The sequence below is a fragment of the Oncorhynchus gorbuscha genome, linkage group LG12, assembly GCF_021184085.1.
Source record: "Oncorhynchus gorbuscha isolate QuinsamMale2020 ecotype Even-year linkage group LG12, OgorEven_v1.0, whole genome shotgun sequence".
Classification (NCBI taxonomy): Eukaryota; Metazoa; Chordata; class Actinopteri; order Salmoniformes; family Salmonidae; genus Oncorhynchus; species Oncorhynchus gorbuscha.
Window position 1 is genome coordinate 59,100,248 of NC_060184.1, and position 23,070 is coordinate 59,123,317.

At 43.8% G+C, this 23,070-nt stretch overlaps 2 protein-coding genes across 3 annotated transcripts in view; both read right to left on the minus strand.

Annotated features, from left to right (window-relative positions):
* Positions 1-2,165: 2,165 nt before the first annotated feature.
* On the minus strand, positions 2,166-8,329 carry c1ql3a (complement component 1, q subcomponent-like 3a). The gene is made up of 2 exons (XM_046290777.1): positions 7,125-8,329; positions 2,166-4,288 (listed from the first exon to the last, which is right to left on the minus strand). The coding sequence occupies exons 1-2, from the start codon at positions 7,710-7,712 to the stop codon at positions 4,109-4,111; spliced, it is 768 nt and encodes a 255-aa protein (XP_046146733.1). The 5' UTR covers positions 7,713-8,329; the 3' UTR covers positions 2,166-4,108.
* A 2,624-nt stretch (positions 8,330-10,953) lies between these two features.
* The window catches only part of rsu1 (Ras suppressor protein 1), a 35,225-nt gene continuing 23,108 nt past the window's right edge, over positions 10,954-23,070 (minus strand). For both annotated transcript variants that reach the window (XM_046292448.1, XM_046292449.1), the window contains exon 9: positions 10,954-12,559. In XM_046292448.1, the coding sequence (XP_046148404.1) occupies positions 12,457-12,559 (103 nt within the window). In that variant the 3' untranslated portion in view covers positions 10,954-12,456. The remainder of the gene's footprint in view (positions 12,560-23,070) is intronic.

The window sequence follows — 23,070 nt, forward strand, 5'->3', positions numbered from 1 at the left end:
GTGTGTGTGTGTGTGTGTGTGTGTGTGTGTGTGTGTGTGTGTGTGTGTGTGTGTGTGTGTGTGTGTGTGTGTGTGTGTGTGTGTGTGTGTGTGTGTGTGTGTGTGTGTGTGTGTGTGTGTGTGTGTGTGTGTGTGTGTGTGTGTGTGTGTGTAAGAAGAGACGCTTTGATCGCCAGTGTACGGACATGTTGCATGAAGGCTGTAGATATCACAGATCGTCCTCAGAGATATGTCTATGTGTGGTATTGTTACCATCCTGGTACGTGTTCCTGCAGGGTCATTTGGGAATCACTCTGACCTAACAAAGTGTCATGACCTTTGACCTATGACCCACAGCTCACTGATTGGCCCAATCTCACCTCCAGGACGACGTTTTAATAATCTAAACATTAAATTCACTTCAAATTTACAAATATAATTTGCTGTCATTACTACGTCATCCAATGATGTTTACTTGCCTATAGGACAAATCTCGTCCCCAGCCAACATAAGGTGGTAGCAATTGAGCCTGGGGGGTGTGGTTAAATTAGTACTGCATGATCAGATAATGGAACAGCCAGGATTCTGTGAATATTTCATTCACCTTTTTCTGACAGTACAAAATAAATATTTCAGGATTCAAAAACCTTCTGAAGGGAAATCTCCCCAAAACAGCAGCATTGTGCATAGACAGATGTTTTTAATCACCACCATACTAACAAGCCATGACAATGCAGTCATTTATCAATATAACATTATGTAATATTCAATATTGACTACATAACCCTGTCTGTGTATAACCATTGACCCCTGCTGTGTTGTATAGAGTGGGAATGTTGTTTCGTAAACAGAGTTTGCTGGAAGTTAAAGGAATAAATCAAGATGTCAAGTTGTGTTCTGTCCTGTCCTGTCCTGTCCATAACCAGACACACCCCTCCCCTGTACAGATGAAGTATCTTAATTTGATCACCCTGTTGCAGGACATATTTCCTGAAATGCAGGAAATGTCAAACTTGTAGTTTATTTGAGGTTTAAAAAGGCTTCTGAAGTTTCTTATTTCCACCTTTACATTTCAGACTTGATTTTCTCTTACAAAAAAAATGATTAACCCCTACAATACGAAAATGTCCAATAGTTATAATCCACATAATAATTCATTTCCTGTTGATGCAGGATTGTTTTCCTGCCGCAGCGAACTGGCTCAAATTAAGATCTGACATCTGTACCACCGGCCAGACCGACGCCCCATCTGGAGCGCTAACAGAGGTGTGAGGCTGTCGCATTGTCCTCCCTGACACCATTCTCCTTCACCTATTCCCTCACGCTCTCCATTCTTCTCTTCCTCTCTCCTCTCTCTCTGTCTGAGTCTGTCCAATGTTGTTTTCCACTCAGATGACTTCTAAAGTGCCCATATGGCCCTTTGGAACTCTGCGGTGAGCCAGAGTGACTCACAACAAAGCAAATATAAGGGCCCAATTCAATCCGTAGTGCTGGAGAGCTGCGCCACAGTGCAAAATACATTTAAAGGCAACGGTTCCCACGTTAGCAGAGACAGTAAATGCTGCATATGTCGGAGATTACCTTTAAATTCAGCGACACGGCTTGAATCAAGCTCTATGTGTCTCTATAAGAGGTGTAGAGAGAGTCAGTGACAAGTACTAACCTATGCCCATGACCAAATAATCCTCACTCCTAATGGACAGAATTTGGTGTACCAGAATTTTCCATTCACTCCCAAGAGGCACAGATGGGGAACAATTCAACCACTGAGGAAAGTGTGGGTTGGTTCGTTTCTTTAAGAACTGGCTACATCCGTTGTCATACTGTGAGACCTCCTGGAGGAGAAACACTGTGGCTGAAACTGTAGAAGCTCACGTTCTGAGTTCTACAAGACTTGCACAATTACCGTGCAGGAATTACATGTGAGGATGCCTTTACTTAAAATCGACTGAACACTTCAGTGACATTACTCTCCTGTGTAACCGGCCACCCTTCACAGACAGAAAGTTTGGTGAGTTGAAACATTGACATTCTATCTGATGAAAGTTTGAGGACATTCCTTTATCCCCTCCAACCAACCCAGTCAGGACTGAGCACCCATCCAGACAGTTGTTTCAATGGTTGTATCTTAATACATATCACTAAATCAGAAAAATAAATAAAGACAGGAATCTGATCATCTGATTCGATTTGTCCATTTAATGGCAACATGATTTGAGTAAACAGTACACAGGTGAAGTGTGTCCAGGGAATAAAATAGAACAACGTGTCCTGATCTAATCGCCTGTGTCTGAAATGGCACCCTATTCTCTATATAGTGCACTACTTTTGACAAGGGCCCATAGGGTTCGGATCAAAAGCTGTGCACTATATAGGGAATAGTGTGCCATCTCAGACGCAGACATAGTCACACACATATCAGCAAGTATAGGACTGGTACTGCATGTCCCATTAAGTTAGACTATGGTTCTAATACGAAGCGGTAGGTTATCCAACCCGTGCTCTTTCTTTCAACAGTTTTGTACATTTATAGGGGCGAAAAATAAGAACAATTTCATAATCACTACAATATTTACACAATAATTCAGTGGTGCTATCCACATTCTCGTTAAGCTTCCTTTAGGATACATACATATACATTTACATAGTAGTCATACTCGTAGTTCTGCATAGTGCTTTCCTCCAGTAGCATTCCAATACTGTAACTTCACACTGTTGTGCTGAACTAATGGGGCTAAGCATTGTTTCACGTCAGGGTAGCGCCACTCCCACACAGCACTCGATGATTCATCTAGTGTAAAACAAGGTGGTTCTAAGTGGACCTAACCACTAAACAGTCTAGGCTTGACCTCCAGAAGAAGTATACATACTGTACACTTAGAAAAAAGGGTTCCAAAAGGGTTTGTCAACTGTCCCCGTAGGAGAACCCTTTTTGTTCCAACTAGAACCCGTTCTGCATGGAATCCAAAAGGGTTCTACCTTGAACCAAAAATTGTTCTTCAAAGGGTTCTCCTATTGGGACAGTCAAATAACTCTTTTAGGATCTAGATAGCACCTGTTTTTCTAAAAATGTATAGAAACCATGTGTACCTTTTGTAAACAAAAAGGCTGCGTCTGCTATAACCATAAGAAAGCAGCTCTGCCATAAAGGAACTATCCCTTTAAATATGATGTTGAAGGTATTTTTTTAATAAGGCCTTAAAGTCTACTTAATTAAATAAGGGAAAGGAATGACTATTTATAGAGCTTAGTAGAGACTTCACCATATACACAGTCCATTCCCAACCATGAACTGAAACCAGATTTAAGATGATGTCATCGTCCCCCCTCTCACTACAACCCTACAACAACACAACCAACCTTTCTCCAACATGTAAGCATCCGAGTTGCTTAGCAACCCTCAGAAAGTATTGTATTGCCTTCGGTTTTAACACGTCACGCACAGCAAGGACAATTATGGTTTGTTTATGTGGGTTATTGCAAACAATCATCTGGTTCTGTGTTCATAAAAACTCTCGTCATCACACGACTAGGCTTCGTTTATATAGCTACACAAACAAAGATGTACACTAGTTTACTGCTTTGGTGGTAGAATAATGAAGGCCAGCACTTCTGTTTGACTTACAATTTATGTTTTGACATTTTCCTTCCGTAACTCTTCTTCTTCAATTCTTCTTTCATTTTCTTTACACACAGGCAGTTCCCTCAGGCAGCTTTGGATCCAGTAGCAGGATTGGACAAAACTCAATTACTCTGTCGTTGTGAAACACCCACCCTCTACAGCCTTCCATACAATCGGGGTGGGGGGGGGGGGGGGGGCTCGTGATATTAGATGACTGAGGGTTGAAAGTTGAAGCTAGATCATATAGATGGAGAGGGTGTTCTGTAAGTAGGTGACTGAGGGTTGAGGTTGTCGGGAGGAATGAGAGTTGAGGCTAGGTCCTATAGCCTCAACTCTCAAATATAGTATTAGTCACTATGGTATCTTTAGTAACTAGGGCCTATAGTTACTATAGTTACTATAGGACAGATCATGGAGAGGGTGTTCCGTATGATTGAGAGGTGAGGCTGTCGGTTGACTGAGAGGTGAGGCTGTAGGTTGACTGAGGTTTGAGGCTAGGTCTGTTAGCTAATCTGCGTAGATGATGAATCCAGAGAAGGTGCTGTACTTGTTGTTGTTGCCCCCGTGGGCCTTGCCCCCGTCCAGTTTGATGTAGACCTCGTCTCCAGGCTCCAGATGCAGCACGGCACTGTTACTGGCATAATCATAGTTCTGGTCAGCGTCCTGGGCTATGGCACTGGCTCGAACCTAGAGGGTGGGAGACATGTTTACATAGTTAGTGCATGTATATAATTAGTTAACACTGTCTCCAACCCACAAGGGAATGGAGTAATGGGTACAGTTAGCACTGTCTTGAACCTAGAGGGGAATGTATGGAGACACAGTTTGTTATCACATGGCATTTGCTCAAACCTACAGGGTAATGGAGACAGGTGTATATAGTTAACTGCCATCAACTCACTGTGGCACTGGCTCAAGCCTAGAGGAGAATAGCCATGTTGATATGCAATATGCCTTTCTTAATTTCCCTTGAGTGGATAATTAAAGTCGTATTGAATGGAATAGAATCAGCACCTTAACCCAAGGAGTCCCATAACAGGTTCTCCACCCCGAAGGTTGCCAGACTAGCAATGTTTCAGTTATCAGTTAACTTCAAATATTGTGTGGGATTAACACTAACAAGTTTGCTTACATTTTTTACAATAACATTATCTTTAGTTTCATAAATGTTTAAGGCAAATTACATTAAAGATTCATTTTATGTCAGTATGCAACTTAATTGAATTGCCTTCTGGGGAGTTTTTATACAACACGTGTACATAATCTAATGTTTATAACTCCAAATTGCAGTACTGTAGTGGACTGCTCACTCGTCTAAAAACAACATATTAGAGTCATAGGGTAGGACTTGGTCTTGCTTCCGATGTAGATTATAAAGAAGAGGCGATCACTGTTTCAGCCCCATGGACAGCTCCAATACACAATAGGCCTACCCGGACACCAGAGGCTTGTCAGGACGATTTCAAAATCCGGAAGAGCCTTGAATTCTGCATTCTGACCCTAACTATTGCTAAAACAACTATTTGAGCGAGATAACAAAATACCACAATGAATTAAAACCACCAATAAAAACGTTATATCAACATCACATAGAGAAAGGGGATGGTAGACTTCCATATGAAGGATTGGCCTAAGCCCAATTAGGCTACACCTATCCAGACCTGTCATCAACCAGAAATTGTTCGGCAATATCGCCCTAATTAGCCTAATCATCAGTCTTCATTGATTGATGAACGTGAATATCATTACGATCTAGAAAGTGAAACATAGCAGGGAATTGTGGGCTGTTGTTTATTCAAATGAGTCTCCTCAGACACCTTTTGTAAGGTGTAACATGAGACTGTAAATGAGGGAATTTGCAATAAATCCACTGTTTGCTTAACACTATTTTGATGTTCTGTGTGTGGAGATTCAAATGGAGAACAACCTTTAAATGCCACTAAAGGCATGCACAGCAAGCCCTGTTAATTCACTAGAATAAAATGATGAATAGCATCTGAATGATTTAACAACGACTTTATTATGCCTAAAGGCATATTTTAGTGTAATCCAAATGATTTTAATTATCTGAGTGAGTGAATAAATAAAGAATTTATTGTATTATTTGTAATTGTTTATTTCTGCTTTAGCTCACGCTTGACCTCTACTAGTCCTCAGCACAGCATGCTGTTTTCAAACACTGGATTGTGACAATAAAAACAAAACACAGAGCCTCTTGGCAGAGTCTTAGTTTTTTGTCAGGTTTTTTTTTTGTTACACACCAAAAGTACAATTTTTGCTTCAGATGAACCTGTCTGTCTGTGCTGCGAACTGATTGGCCCGTACTGTAGCTGTGTTGTGCAGAGTGAGCTGCGGGCTTCAGCCTAAGTGGCTGCCTGGTCGCCCGCTACACCGAGCGCAGTAGCCGTTGACAGGGAGATGCGCATGGCGAAGCGGGCTCTGTGAGTCGAGGAGACTCACAGTGGCTTGGTGACACGGGATGTCCCGAGGGAATAGGGATTAGATGTGCTTCTCTGACAGCAGCTAGTATTATGAGCAGATTCTGTCAATTCTGATCATTGAACCACTGTTGAAAGAGGAGATCAAATATGATTTGGAGCCATATACAGTGTGAGTAACAATATATTGCTAAATCTACATATTCTAAATATATTATGATTAAGGATTTTATAATAATAATAATAATAATAATAATAATAATAATAATAATAATGCTTTTTGTAAAAAAATAAATATGATAGGCCTATTTCTTTTATTTTTTATTTTTAACTTGAAATGAAAATAATAAACAATTGTTAGGATGATCTTCTATCAGATTTAGCATAATGTAATCAAGTCAAAAAGACAGGAAAGGGTATAATACATGTTATTATTTGGCCTTTAAAAAAACTTTTCGAATTGGTGTGAAAAGTAAAATAGAGATTTTTTTCGTTTCGTTAATCTCAATCATTCAGTCTTAGGAAAACATTGAATGTCAAACCAATGTCAACTCATTAACCCAATTAGTGTTGAAAATGTATTATGATAACAATGGACAATCTTTGCCGCAATTTTTTTCCCGTTTGCATCAATTACACCCAGCATCTTCAATGAAGCATCCACACGCCTCCTGTCAGCGCGCACACGGGCATGTCTGAGGAAGTTCAACGCAATGTTTGAGTGGGTAAAAGTGTCACTTTCGTTTTATTGTCGCCTGGCTTTAGCCAAAAGGCTACTATATATGCTGAAGTGATTATTTAAATATAAACATTCATACATGCGTAAAACTGACTTCAGCTACACTCATGAAATAAGCTAATAGCATTATATTTATCATGTTGAGCATTGTCTGTTTGAATGGTTTATGCATTTGGTCACTTTTCGGTTCCTACTTATTTTCCCATGAAACAAAAAAGAGATCACTCGAACGCCAGTTCAGTGACAAGTGACAAAGGTTGAAACATTATATTTGCCAATAAACACACAAAGGCTACAACAATATGTGCCTCGGTGTGTGCGTAATTCTTTGTGCACCGGTCCATACCTGATTGTTTTTGCAGAGATCTGCCCACATGCTGGTTCCGTCCCCTCCCCGCATCAGGACGTGATAAGTGAAGAAGTATATCCCAGGTATGGAGCAGGTAAACTTCCCGGTTGTGGGGTCGTAATGGTTCCCCAGATTAGTGACCACGTCGTCGAATTTCAGCACCTCGTAGCCCTCGTGCTGTTTTTTAAGGCCTGCGTAAAACGCGATTTTGGGAACGGTGCTGTACGTAGCCGCGCTGATAGCCCCCGCCGCGGCATTGGGTCCCGGTGGCCCCGGTAGTCCAGGCCGTCCCGGTTCCCCCTTCTCCCCGGGTGGCCCCATCGGACCGGGCGGGCCCTGATCACCTGGGATGCCTCTGGGTCCAGCCTTCCCCGGGCGGCCCGGTTCCCCTTTCGGACCTGTTATAAAAGTTGGTAAAGACTGCATGAGGCTGTTGTCCGCTCGCACCGTGTCTGCCGTAGCGGTCGGTGACTTGGTTCCATATGGATCACATACCATCCTGCAGGTTCCCAGCATCTCATAGTGCGCTGAAGTTCCAGCGGAGTTAACCAGAACTGGGATCAGAATCACCAGCACTAACACCATGACGACTCCAAGCACTCCAGCCGCTATTAGCCGCTTCCTGCCGACCAGTCTCGTCAGCGCAGGGCGATCCTCTTGTCTGCTTTTGGGTGAAATCTTGGTGGTTGATGAGGTACGCTTTTAAAAAGAAAAAAATATACAGCCAATATTGGTTTGTTGGTAAGTTAATGGTAATGAACTTTTTTTGGGCCAAGCCCCCTGCGCGTCTTTTTTTCTTCTTTCCGCTCTTTACTTTTTGTGCTGATGTTTGCTTATTTAAGTCTCACCGAATCGGAAAGTTCAGCCCTTTTCCTGGCTGCTCGCGCTTTAAGTCGTCAGTGCTTAAAAAAAACACTGTCTTCAGCATCTGTGAGGTGGCGGCTGTACTTTAAAGCCCTGCTGTAAGCAGCCACGTGTGGACGCGTAGTACACAAAAACACTTCGGTGGGAGAACGCACTCCTTTCTCTGCTTTATTCTCCAACGATCCACAGCTTATATCCAAAGCCAACTGGTCTAAAAGTCTACCACTGTGTACACAGTCCAGAGTTTGTTAAAGAATAGCAGCATATCAGGTGTAAGCACGACTCTATAAACCGCTGGTAATGTCATTAAACCCTGTGTGGAGAGCGGAGTGCCTCTGATCAGAGCGCGTAGCTTACAGAGTTGTATGCGCAGTACTCTGCACTGCACAGAGAGAGAAGAAAAAACAGAGAGGGAGGGCAAGATAGTGCACCGTCTTATAAAAGATGGAAATATAGTGCAGAGTAACACCACCCATTCCTTTATCTTGATATCTCGCTCGGTCCAAAACTCAGACTTGGCATCACTAGGAGGAGGAGAGGCTTGGAGGGATGCAATCAGGCCTTGGACAAAGATGGCATTAATCACTGCTAAAGAGGATCTAAATGTTTCAAGCTTAGACACATTGTATTATTTTTACTTTAGCGTTTACTCAGGGCTATGTGGCAACATCTCTATGTGTTTCTTTAGACTACAATCAATACAGCACTTGTGATTTACACGTAAACATGATTAACACATGGTTACATTCCTGTAACTCAAACTAGGACATCAGGAGCCACGAGGAGGCAATCGCTGGTCGCGGACTCTTATGTCCTTTAAATTAAACTATGGTTCCGAGTTATTATACCGCCCCCCCCCCAAAACAATATTATTGAGACCACTTAGTTGATACATTAAACAAGTCCCTGACAAGGAGCTTCGAAGGTAACAGGGCGATCATTATAATGACACTTCTGTCAATATCATAACAGCAGAAGATAAATTATAGCACATTGCTGTGGTAAGCACAAACTATATCCTAATGTAGCTTATTTCTGCTTGGCCCTGGTATCCAAGGTAAATATGAGGTACACATTTGAACAGTTTAGGTGATATTCTTTACGCTCCTTTCACACGTTCAACAGGTTGTTACCACAAACACGATTGCTGTGTTGCACTTGGATGTGCGCAAAGCCCTGCACACTGCGCACTCTTCTGTGTGCAGACGGCAGGTCATAAGGATAACGATTTGCTAGATGCATAAAAGCAGCACGTCCTGTCTGAAGAGCTTTGACGTAACGCTGGGACCAAAAAAGGTGGCTGTGACAATATTTCACTGTTTAAGGCCACCCAAGACGGATTTTGCGCACGCACACACACACGTTCTCTGGTACTCATATTCTATAGATTGGTATGGTCTGGGTGGCATAGGTGCCTGTAGGCACCAAATCGGCCATATGCCATCCACGACTCTTCACCCATTAAGGTGGCATAGAGCAGGTTCCCTAGCCAATCAGGTCTACCCTAACACACACTGGACCCTATAAATCACCCAGTGAAAATCAATGGCCTTGGTTAGCTGGGGACCTATTGTGTCCTTGAGGCCGTGAGATGAATTGAGAAGAAGGAACGAAGGAATAACATCTGTTTAAAGGAAGGAGTAGCAGAAAGGAAATAAAAACGAGCTTAAAAAACAAAACGTTGAGGTAATGACTTTTACCAAAATCAAAAAGGGGGCCAGAATCAAATCTATTCCAATGCAGCATGGTGAAGTTTTAACTTAAAACAACAATAGTTGGAAAAGGTCATAGATTCATTGTTGTCGTTGACTGATCCACCGTTCGCATAATGATGCATTTCCCTTGACGAGCTCCATTTCTCAGGCCAGTCCTCCCATTCTAATGGAGGCTGACAACACAATTGAACCGCTGTAGAGAATGGGTCAGGTTGCCATTATTCTAGATCCACAAATAGATGGATTGGTTCTAAACTCTCAGACAGTAATGAATTGCCAATACCTTTTGCAAAGTTTAAAAACCACACCCTGTTTTGGACTTGTAATTGTTCAGATTTTTTGAGGGATCAGATTAAACCCTCTGACCAGACTGAAGGAGTAAGAGGAAGGAAGAGCATAACAACCAGAAAGTATTGTATAGTGAAGAGAAGGATGGAGGAGGAAGAGCATAGAGGTTAGAGGGCATTGTCGTACGTTGGAAAGCGTGACGAATCCATCTGCACTGTTGGTTGAGGGACATGCGTCGTGTAGAAGGGATGCCACCAGTTAGAAGACAATGGGGCAGAGAGAGTAGATTGGAGAGGGAGACAGGCTGTGGATGAACACAGGGGACAGAGTGATGTTTGGATAAGGAGAAGAGGATGATTTACTGGTGTTAATGAGGAACGGAGAGAAGGTAGCATAGACAGTGTTTGGAGACAGGTATGAGAGACATCGAGCGTAGCACAGAGGAGGAATGGGTAAGGGGTATGCTGGCACGATGGGGCGATGTGAGTGGTGTGTGTGTGTGAGAGCAGAGGGGGTGTGTGGATGCGTGTCAGGTCTCCAGCTCCATCTTCTGAGTTGTTGCGTCGGCTCTAAGAGATGGACAGATGTGCCCGCTGTGCTTGTGAGCGTGGTGTGTGAACGAGCAGGACAGGCAGCCCCACAGCGGCCAACTGACACACACGCCCATCCACACCCGCACGCACACACACACACCATCCTAAGAGTCATCAGCTGGTTACCAGGAGACACCGCTGAAAGGTCAGTTCTAAGGAGATCTCATCGCCTCCCTCCACCCGCCGTCATGACAACAGGGGAGGTGTGTGTGTGTAGGACAGGTGTGGGAGGCGTGACATGGTCGTCTTAGGGTGTGTGATCTCCATGACTGACTTGCTGCGTGTCCACAAGTTCAGTGTTTAACTCTCCTAGAAACCACACCCATCGGGGTTATCAAAGTTATACAGCAGATTTGGACCAAAATCTAAACTCAAACCAAATGGATTGCTTTATTTAAAATATTGAAAAACAGAACACATGTAACGTACAGTATATTGTGGCATCTGGCGCATGGCTTGATAAAAGCATAACAAAAGGAGTACATTCTTTTCATTGACATTATTAAGCTGAAATGTTAAGGACAGCTGTCAGGAAGCGTGCGTTTCCGAGGCACATTTAAAAATAACACTTTCAGTAAAGACTCAGTCTATCAATGGCTATTCTATGGCTTGTCCCAGATAGTTGTGGACGTATTTCAAAGACACTTGACAAAATGGAACAATCAAAATACTCCAGTATCTCCAGGTCATTGAAAAGACTTGGACAACGGTTTTACAAAGTGGATTATGACCGAGCACCGTACCAGACTATAGTGGATTGCAACTTTAGGACGACATATTGTTTCAGTGTTATGTCCCATATGACTGATATCTGAGGTACATGGCCACCCCATTGTTTAAAGCTACTTGTTATCCTTTATAAAAATGAGCTCTGGGGGCATTTTGGCCACTGCTGGCTCCCATAGCTCGTAGACAGCGAACATGTACAATTGACCACAAGAGACAGTGAGGATACATATCCCTGTGTTAGAAAACAAGACTAAGAAGAGCAAATGCAGGAAAAGGTAACAGTCAGTGACTTTATACCCCTCTACTCCCCTCGAGGGCAGGATACTACAGATGCAGTTAAGACCCTTTAAAGCCGTCTAAAATCCCTCCATCCACTCGGGCTGCAGCGGCTGCCTTTACACAACCTGTCTCACTACAGTGGAGACAAGGAGTCACCAGGGAGTGCTGGAGGGGTCGGATATGAACATCTCCAAATGGCCTACTCCTCTCTCCTCACCCTCCCTCATCCCCTCTCCAAAATGGCCTGCTCTCCTTCCTAACCCCCCCTCACCCGGCGTCCCTCCCCTCACCCCCTCGTCTCGCTCGCTCTCTGGTAAGCTGGATCAAATCAAATGCGGGGTGAAGCTAATGCCGTCTCTCTGGTGGTTACTCTACAAGGCGTTTTGTGTCGGCAGATAGCTACACAAATTAGCATTGTTTCACAATAGTCTCCCCCACCAGGACAAGCTAATTCAGTTACTGTGGGACCACAGGGGCCAGAGCCCGTCAACCTGTGTAACGACTTCACCACTACACATATGGCTTGGGAAATTATTTATCTTCCAAATCAAGTTAAGAAACAAATTGCTGATGGTTTAAAATCACACTGAGAAAAGTTAATAAAAGATGCTTTATGAATTGATTTGAAGGGGATGGGTTGACTGAATCAGTCCTTTGGTCTGCTTAAAAGGGTGCTGTAATAAAATCGGCCTCTGTGGCAGTTAAAGATGCATGGTGGACTACCATTAACTCTAGCGTGACATCCTGAACATAGAGCAGTATAAAATGTAGTTCTGTGTTCCTCTGATAAATACATAAAAAGGGGGCAAACAAGCAGTCAGCTCCTCCTCCTCCTCTTCATCCTTCTCATCCTCCTCCCTCTCATTTGTTTTTGGCGGCCAGGGGCTTGCGGCTGATCTTTTTGGTTTTGTCGTTGTTCTTCTTCGGAGGCTCGGGGTTGGCCTGCATGTGTCGGCCGTACAGACTGTGGTAGGAGAAGAAACAACAGGGATTTTTTGTTACTTACTCTACGTATGCATTCATGCACAGCCACACTGAATCTCAGCTCAACATCTATTGTCCTGACTATTCTCCTCATGTATCATCAAACATGTACAGTATTTAATTCAACCTCTTATTAGTCTAACAATTAATTAAAGGTTATTACAGCATTTATACCCATTTTTAATAAACAGGGCTAAATAAATAGGACATAATCAAAAGAGATGAAAGAGCGAGAGAGAGAGAGAGAGAGAGAGAGAGAGAGAGAGAGAGAGATGGGGGAAACACTATCTATGTGAGGCTAAACAGCCCCAGTTGGGGATTATCCTGCAGAAGAACAGGGAATACACAGAGACAATTATCTTAGAACTGGGCCGCTCTGGCTAGGGAGAAAAAGAGAGGGAAGGGAAGAGGGAGGAACAGTCCTTTCCAGTCCACTGCTCTTTCACTCTCTGTAAGGGAGAGCCACCCATGGGGCTGAGCAAAGTGACAGAGGGCGAGAGAGAAGAGAGGGAAAGAGTGCAGAAGATAGAGAAAGAGGGATACATAGAGAGGGGTAGTGGGGGCATGAGAAGAACAAGAAGGAACGGAGGCCATCGATGAAAAGATAGAGGTTGTAAACAACTGTCTGGAGAGAGGTAAAGAGGAGGAGGAAAAAGGAGGAACGGTAAAGAGCAGGTTGATGGACAGGAGACAGCTGAGTGCATGTTACTGCCTGGCCTGCAACCCACTTGTTGAGGGTAAATGAAGAGTGCCATTTCAGAAATAGTTATAATTGCAGATTTGGAAAATGTCAAGAGTCTGATTAGCTTTATGGAAGAAGTTCAATTCTAATACAGAAATTTGAGATATAGCCATGCAGAGCTTCTCACACGCGCACACACACGCACAAAGGTGTTGACTGACTCTCACGCTGCATAAATCAAACACATTTTTCATTAATAATGTAGATAGTTAATATTTCACTTTTGACAGAGCGATATTTTTACTGTCTATCAGCATAAACAAAATTCTGTTGTGGCTTCTTGCTCTAACTAACCCCTACTGTGAGGGTTAACACAGTAACCATCTGGATGACGGACCCCCCCCCCCCAGACACACACACACACACACACACACACACACACACACACACACACACACACACACACACACACACACACACACACACACACACACACACACACACACACACACACACACACACACACACACACACACACCTTCAAATAGAACACCAAGATGTTGGTTTAAGTGTGGCCAAACTCAACTATTGATAGTGCACTTTTAATTTGTCTTTTTTTTTTTATTATGGTTTGTCAACATGTCATTCCTTTGAATTTCCTTCCCGCTACTTATCCATAAAGTATCTACAAATCAAAAATGGAGTCTAGATTCTGTCATCCCGTCTGTCACTCTGTGATGGAAGAACCTGGAATCTCCTAGCTCTACAGACACAGCTCTCTGTGTCTGGCCCAGTGTCAGACCCCCCTCCTGGGGCTTGGAAGCGGTTGTCCCCCCCTTCCTCCAGAGCTGCTGCCCAGCCAGGCGTGGTGCTTTGGCCCAGGAGAAGGGGGTTGGCTGGGGGCTAGGAGCCACTCCACTGGCCCCTGGGGGCCCCCAGTGTCTGGAAGAACCAGGGTCCTAAGAGATATAGTTCTCTTTCTACTTGGACATCAAAACCATTTCGCTACCATGACCAAGAGCAGGGCCAGACTCCGGCATAAAGCCACAGCATTACCATTGGAATGCATTCACATGGCCTATGCTGTTTTACCGGTATATTACTCAACTAATATAGAAATCAGGTAAGAATGAAAGAGAGAGAGAAACACACACACAAGAGGAAAAGAGGCATGTGCTTGAGTATATAAGAGAGCAGGGATCTAGCAGAACGGAGAAGGGGGGGGGGGTGACTGATGGAGGGAGCTGCTTAAAAGAGCAGGTTTACTCATTTTGTCAATAACATGCAGTGGGGCGCAGCACTCAGTAGTGTCATAACAAGCCACTGTTTCTGCATAATTGTAGCACTCGCCCCACTGATGGATGATTTAGAGGAAGGGGATGCAGAGAGGAAGAGAAAACAATCCATTGTGTCATAAAGAAAAAAAATCAATCTGAGGAGAGTAATACCCCCAAATGAATGACTGAGTGTTTTGGATCAAGGGAGTCACTAAAGAGGAGGGATAGGAACTATATGAACAATTGCTAGGGTGTAGGCCAGGGCAATATGATAAAGATGTGTTTGGAAATGTAGTACACTAATTATAGTGAACAAAAATATAAAAGTGTTGGTCCCATGTTTCATGAGCTGAAATAAAAAGATCTCAGTAACATTCCACACGCACAAAAAGCTTATTTCTCTCCAACTTTGTGCACAAATGTGCTTACATCCCTCTTAGTGAGAATTTCTCCTTTGCCACAATAATCCAGCCACCTGCCAGATGTGGCATATAAAGAAGCTGGGGAAAAAAAGCAGCATGATCATTACATAGGTGCACCTTGTGCTGGGTACATAAAGGCCACTAAAATGTACAGTTGTCACAACACAATGACACAAATGTCTCAAATTTTGGAGGGAGCATGCAATTGGCATGTTGACTGCAGGAATGTGCACCAGAGCTGTTGCCAGATAATTTAATGTTAATTTCTCTACCATAAACCACCTTCATCATTTTAGAGAATTTGGCAGTACGTCCAAACGGCCTTACAACCGCAGACGATTTGTAACCACACCAGCCCAGAACCTCCACATCCGGTTTCTTCACCTGCAGGATCGTCTAAGACCAGCCACACGGACAGATGATAAAACTGGAGTACTTGTCTGTAATAAAGCCCTTTTGTGGGGAAAAACAAATTATGATTGGCTGGGCCTGGCTCCCCAGTGGTTGGGCCTACGCCCTCTCCCAGGCCCACCATGGCAGCGCCCCTGCCCAATCACGTGAAACCATAGATTAGGGCCTAATGAATGCATTTAAAATTGACACATTTCCTTATATGAACTGTAACGCAGTAAAAATCTTTGACATTTTTGCGTTTATATTTTTGTTCAGTATATTTTGAAACCCAAAGATGACCAAGTTAAAACACATACAGTAACATTTCATTTGAAAGCATACTAATGCCTACATTGGGTTGTTATAAACATGACTTAAAGCTTGATATAATATATCATAAACGTTGACAACAACATATTGTCTCATTGGCGGTCTCGGCATTACATCTAGTATGAAGCACGATAGGTTGAAACCTCGCAGGTTTTGCAAGACTACATCAGGTCTTACAAATGTCATTGGAAACGTTGCAAGGTTTCACCAAAAAAAATGGTCATTTTCGGTCTCGAATGTCCTCGTATAGGCTCTCTGCTACCAGGATGACTGTTATGGTGTGGAGGTCATACAGTGTAACATAGTTGATGTAGCCTGGCTGTGTGTGATGTTGTTGGGAGTCATCTGAAGGAGTGGTAGAGTTGGTTTATTCCCCATCGAGACATGCAGATAGAGGCTGATCAGACCGGGGCTTGTCAGAAGGATCAGTGTTGACAGAAACACGTACACAGACACACAACACTGTTTTAGGAGTTAATTGGTCTTGTTTTACATTGGTCTGATGAGGTGGAGAGAGGTGAGAGGTGGAGGGGAGGAAAGGGGAGAGGAAGCTGCGGTGGGATCAACAAAGCATTCCTCCTCCCCCCGGCCATCCCGCCCTCTCGCTCTCCCCCACCCTCCTTTCAACCCCCCTTTTCCCTCCATCCATCAATCCCCAGCCCCCTCTCTCCCGCTCTCTTTCTGACAGTCTCAGAGGAATGACATGGCAGAGGAACATGAGTGGAATACTGAGGAACCACGAGGAAGACGTGGGGGAGGGGGTAGACACGGGGGAGAAAAGAGGGAGACACAGCAAAGATATGCTCTATCATGCCACCTGAACAGCATGCTATTGTTTCTCTGCTCTGGGCTAGAGAGCCGCTTTCCCGAGGGCATCCCGCGGGCCCCGACAGAGAGCATTGCGGCAAAGTCTACATTTTTCATGCTGCGCAGCGGGAGTGGGCGGTCAGACAGACAACTTTGGGATGAAAATATGTCTTCGCGCCACAGATTATTTAGAACGGTTGTCTTTCTGTTTGTTATGTGTTAACTATTGTATTAAAGCACCTCTGTCGTACTATTCACACACTCGCATAGGATAATGCTGCCTCAAGTTCAGGAACCTACCTCTCCTCTATTGTTGGAGCTTGCGAGGTCAAATGCAGCTATGCATGGTCTCACTTAAATAGCCTGTCTTTCCATGGAAATTAACTTCTAAATATAATAGGCTGGGTTCGGCTCCGACATCGACTGGAAATCAATGTTGATAACACATGTATTTATGTCTACCTGCTCCTATCAAAGTTATGCAAAAATATTTCGAAAAGGTATTTTGTTTTGTAGGCTATTCGTTATCTAGTGTGTTAAAATCCCCTCCGTCGCAATATTCACCAAATCAAATAACCAAATTCTTGCTGATTTACGTTCAGCAGCCTACCATTATTAGATTTGGTTGGGCGTGCGAGATCAAGTACGCCTATGTTTGGTCTAAATAGCCTGTAGACTAGGTTATATGGGCGTTGAAGCACGGTGCAGTTGCCCTTAACTTCCTAAATATGATAGACTCCGACTTGAAATAAATACTGATAACACATGTATTTTACTCTGCTTGCAAATCATCCTGCTCTGAAGAATCATCCAGTTATGCAAAATGTATCCACTCTCCTTTATAACTAGGTCTACCCTTTTGGATGACATAGCCCAATAAATACCGATATAATGGGCCACGTGAGAGGACTCCCAAGTGGTGCAGTGGTCTAAGACACTGCATCACAGAGCTAGCTGTGCCACTAGAGATCCTGGTTTGAGTCCGGGCTCTGTCGCAGCCGGCCGCGACGGGAGACCCATGGGGCAGCACACAATTGGCTCAGTGTCGTCTGGGTTAGGGGAAGGTTTGGCCGGCCGGGATGATCTTGTCCCATTGCGCTCTAGCGGCTCCTGTTGCGGGCAGGGCACAATGCACGCTGACATGGTCGCCAGGTGCACAGTGTTTCCTCCGACAGATTGGTGCGGCTGCCTTCCGGGTTAAGCGGGCGTTGTGACCTTCGCCTTTACAGAGTCAATAAGAGAGTTGCAGCAATGAGATCAGACTAACTGGGGAGAATTTTCTTACAAAAAATCTCTAGTTTTTGAACCTATTTCTTGGGCTATTTTTGATCTTGATGGCAAAATGGCTGGGATCGTGGCTGCAAAACGAACAGCGTCATATAGCGAAAAGAAATTGAATTTAGGTGTAAGAGCAGCCGTTTAACTTGATAACCCCTGTAGGTCTAATCCCTTAGATCACAAAATCTACTGGGCTAAAATCTGGAATTGCTTTAAGATGGTCAAAAAATTTACAATTTAGCCATTTGATTTTGAAATTTAAGACACCTGCAGGTATAATTTTTTTTTTTTTGCCAAAACATTGAATTATACCTAAACTGCTATAGCCCATAAAAACGCATTGAATAACACGTCCATAAATTGCAAAAAAAAGACAGTCAAAAAATCTCTCAAAGGAACAAGGTTTTGAAGTGTATGTCCTATATCTATGAGATATGAGAAAACTTCGATTCAATGTTTAGACCCAGGTTTTGGTCACGTTAGTTATTTTTGGACACATTTGACGTCTTTTGCTATTTTGACAGTCGGTATAGAGTTACCTTCAGATGCCTGCTGTGAAGCTTGTGGATGTCATAGAGCTGTAGTGTTTGTGGGAGTCATTAGTTTGGTGACCATTTGAAGCTCACATGGTTTTGGTTTTACAGACTATTTAATTACGATTTTCTTGTTTGGAACCTCTTGTGTGTAGAAAAAAGCCATTTATGGCATGTGCACAAACTTTATAATGGCGGAGAGACGGGATTTAGCTGCAGCCACTACAATAAACTAAGTCTCTAGGATAAATACACGGCGAGCTATTCAACATTCAAAATAAAGTGACCAAGTGACGCACGGGTGCGTCAATCGACATTGGTTAGCCATGTTGGCAAAAATGTATGCCCAAGTCAAGAAAGCTTACCAGCAGTTTTATTCTCCTATTTTCTACTGTAGATCTGTCATTTAAAATGAGTCGATTCTGTTGTTGCTAGCAATATTCATAAAAATATTGGGGGCAAAAAGTAGACGTTCCATCCCATGGGAAAGTCTACAACGAGACTTCACCTCTTCCTCCTTCTCTCCTGCTCCTCCATGTGCTTTGTCCTCCCAACCCCCACCCCCCTCTCTCTCTTCCTCACTCTGTCACAGTCTGTTGTTCACTGGAGAGGCCAGAGCCCAAGGGGAAGATGGGATATCCACAGAACTGCCCCCCCCCTGCCACCAACACACATACATACATACAGCGCAAATCATTGAGGGCCGACTAGAGTCTTGTTACCACTGTACATGGGCAGCAGCAGCAGTTCTGTCTCTGCATAAACACAAAGATTTCCCATAGCATTGCAGTGAGTGGAGAGGGGACTGGACAGGACCCTTGTGAAGACTTAGGGCCATTAAAAGGGGGAGAGCAGCACAGAGAACTTAATGGGTCCTGGTGTGGTCTTAGAGAACCGTTATACGGCTTTTTCTATTTTCCATTTTACACGGCTTAAATAATCAAAGCACTTGCCAGTGTGTGTCCATAGGTTCTCTCTCTCTTGATAATTGTGCAGCACCTTGGGTCATTGATCTGATATCAGGTGTTCTGTATTAGAGCTGGGGGATATGGACAACAAAAAAATGCAATAAATTGCCTAAATTGATGCGATAACAATAAATACACGATAAGTTTATAGCAATGTACACCAAAGTATTTATATTTTTTTTTATTATCCTTTAAACTAATACTACCAGTTTGATAGTTATTGCCATCAATTGTCCCATTAACAAATCACACATATTAGCAAACTTAATCCATTATAAATTTTGCTAGTATAGGCTGCCTATTGTAAGGAACAATAAGTATGGTCAGTGTCGAAGATTTTCAGTTTATCGTCCCAGCTCTATCCTTTATCATCCTGTTCCACTTTTAATTTTTTTGTTTAATAATTTTTTAGGGGTCCTTTTTTACCCCTTTTTCTCCCCAATTTCATGATATCCAATTGGTAGTTACAGTCTTGTCCCATCGCTGCAACCCCCGTATGGATGCGGGAGAGGCGAAGGTCGAAAGCCATGCGTCCTATGAAACACGACCCTGCCAAGCCGCACTGCTTCTTGACACACTGATCGCTTAACCCGGAAAACAACTGCGCCAATGTGTCGGAAGAAACACCGTACAACTGGCGACCATGTCAGCATGCATTGTACCCGGCACACCACAAGGAGTGCGATGGAACAAGGACATCCCGGCCTGCCAAACCCTCCCCTAACACGGACGATGCTGGGCCAATTGTGCGCCGCCTCATGGGTTTCCCGGTTGCGCCCGGCTGGCAACACGGCCTCGGGATCAAACCCGGGTCTTTTGTGATGCCTAAAGCACAGCAATGCAGTGCCTTAGACCACTACGCCACTCGGGAGGCCATTCCATTTTCAGTTTTACAGTTATTTTATAGCATTACTATAGGTTTTACAGATGGAAATATACTTCTGAGTGAAATCAAGATCTACCATTTCTATCAATTGCTATAGTTATAAGAAGTTAATTCAAACTCATATGGCGCCTAGAAATACATACAAACTCTTACTTTTGTCATTAAGCAGAAACTCTCATCCAGAGTGACTTACAGTCCAGTACATTCAACTAAGGTTAATAGGAGGGAAACAACCACATATCACAGTCAATGCAAATTTCCAAGTATACCTTTCTCTGTACTATGCATCGGAATCTGCATACCTCAGAGAAGACAGTATCTATAGGTCAGGTCAAATGGGGTGAGAGATCACTGGAGTCCCATCACTTCTCATTAGCCGGGCCTCGAGGACAGCTCTATAACACGGGCCCCTGAGTGGCCAGGGGCCTCCTACAGGTTATCAATCAGACGCCTCATTAAAAGGACAAACATACAGGGGCCTCGTCTCTCTAGCTTTGCTCTCTCTTCCCCACTCTCTCTCTCTCCTTTCTCTCAGTTCCCGTAATGAATGGAGACAAGGGGCCAATCGAGGGCCCCAAACAGCACGGTTGAGGCCCCTGTGAGGAAGAAAAATCAGAGAAATCAATGATGTAACAATAACACAAATTAGCCTCTGTACAACATGCATTATTAACGAAGTAACCATCCACTTCTATGGCACAAATACAGTCCAACAACCTCATATACACAGTAGTAGGCCTGCACTAATTGCCTAGAATGATACACGACTCTTGAGGATCTACATTAGGGTCATTGGAATTATAATTTCTCTCAGGGGTATACGCATTACAATACATTGGTGCTATGAGTTGTGTAAAAGCAGAGGTAGAATATTCCAAATTGTTCTTACCCTCGTTGTTGCCACACGTAAGCATAGCAGTGGGCTGGTCAGTCAGCAACAATAGACTGTTCGATCATCCTTAAGGTTACAGCTAACGATGTGGGCAGGCAGGGAGGAGAGTAGGAGTGGAGGGAAGATCTGTCATAGGCTGGGAGCACAGCTCGTTTGTCATGCGTCTTAATTATTGTCATTTAGTCTCATCGAGCATCCCCATGGATTTCCTGTGGCCTTGTCACTATGGATTTAGGCTGAGGCAGGGAGCTGGACAGTTTATTCTATCCCTGTGGTTTGTGGTTATATACCATAACAGGGTCTGATGTACTGTGGTTATACACTATACAGGGTCTGTATAGTGTAGGACAGTATGGAAAACGATCTGCAGTCTGCCACTACAAGACAATAACACGCCAGGTCTTCACTGTCCTCCTCCGCACGTTGTCATCTTTCTTCACTGAAGAGAAGTGTTTTCTTTCTAATGGGAAAACTCTAGATCTGTGAGTATACAGTCGATTTTGGACATTCAGGTTTCAACTATCACTGACTGCTTCAGTCCGTACTGAGATTGACAAAGTTTACTTACAGCTCAACAGCCATTTCACCAGCCTCATACACCGACAGCTGCACTACTAGCTCATCAGCCATTTCACCAGCCTCATACACCGACAGCTGCACTACAAGCTCATCAGCCATTTCACCAGCCTCATACACCGACAGCTGCACTACTAGCTCACCAGCCTCATACAACGACAGCTGCACTACTAGCTCAACAGCCATTTCACCAGCCTCATACACCGACAGCTGCACTACTAGCTCAACAGCCATTTCACCAGCCTCATACACCGACAGCTGCACTACTAGCTCATCAGCCATTTCACCAGCCTCATACACCGACAGCTGCACTACTAGCTCAACAGCCATTTCACCAGCCTCCTACACCGACAGCTGCACTACTAGATCAACAGCCATTTCACCAGCCTCCTACACCGACAGCTGCACTACTAGCTCAACAGCCATTTCACCAGCCTCCTACACCGACAGCTGCACTACTAGCTCAACAGCCATTTCACCAGCCTCCTACACCGACAGCTGCACTACTAGCTCAACAGCCATTTCACCAGCCTCATACACCGACAGCTGCACTACTAGATCAACAGCCATTTCACCAGCCTCATACACCGACAGCTGCACTACTAGCTCCAGACACATACTAGTCACAGAGGGAGTAAAGACCCAAATGGCAGCCGTACCCAGTAGCCAGTGGGCCCCTGTCCACCCATGTCAGCGAGGCGGGCATATTCATTAATGCATGAATATAATTAGCTCGGAGGATGAAAGTCTGAAAACTCTTCTGAGCACATTCAGCAGAATTAACGAACTAGGGCTAGCTAGCCATGCAGAATCGCCTGATAAAATATGCTAAGGTAAAGTGTGTGTGCGTGTTGGGGGAGGGATGTTAGTTAGCTACACCAGAGAGAAGCTTAGTGCAAAGGATTTTCCTCCCCTCTCCTACTGTGCCGTTATGACACTAATGTGTTAGTTGAATTCAGAGTTATCAACACATGATAACATCATCTATCACCTTGCCTCTTTCATTGTACTTTTTGAGGTCGGACTCAAAATAAAACTCAAAAGTTCTACAAAGATAACAACTCCACAGAGGTCTATGGTTTAAAAACACGTCATTTTAAATATCACGTGACTGACACGGCCATTGCCCTATGGTCAAAAGGTAGTGCATTACATAGGGTACCATTTAGATGGCAGACTCAGCGGGTGGGTTTGTAAAGTGCTGAGCACCTGTGTCTAGACCAGACAAACCTTGATTGGTTCCTAATGATCCAAATGCCCACACAGCATTGAGGAGAACACTTCCTAATAGGTTTAAAGTAATTTTTAACTGATACACCTAGAGCCTATTTAGCTTCAGTCTCTGGCTGAAGCCAGAAGTAGTAGTTTCACAGCAGGTGTGTGTGTGTGTACCTGTCATGCATATTTCATACGGAGCTTGTTAACTTGACAGAAATAATTGGCAGCC

What these genes read in the sequence shown, in the direction of transcription:
- c1ql3a (XM_046290777.1), bottom strand. Translation starts at nt 7,712, where the DNA reads ATGGTGTTAGTGCTGGTGATTCTGATCCCAGTTCTGGTTAACTCCGCT. An exon ending in ATCTCTGCAAAAACAATCAG is followed by an intron (nt 4,289 to 7,124) that starts GTATGGACCGGT and finishes CCCACCCTCTAG; the next exon opens with GTTCGAGCCAGTGCCATAGC.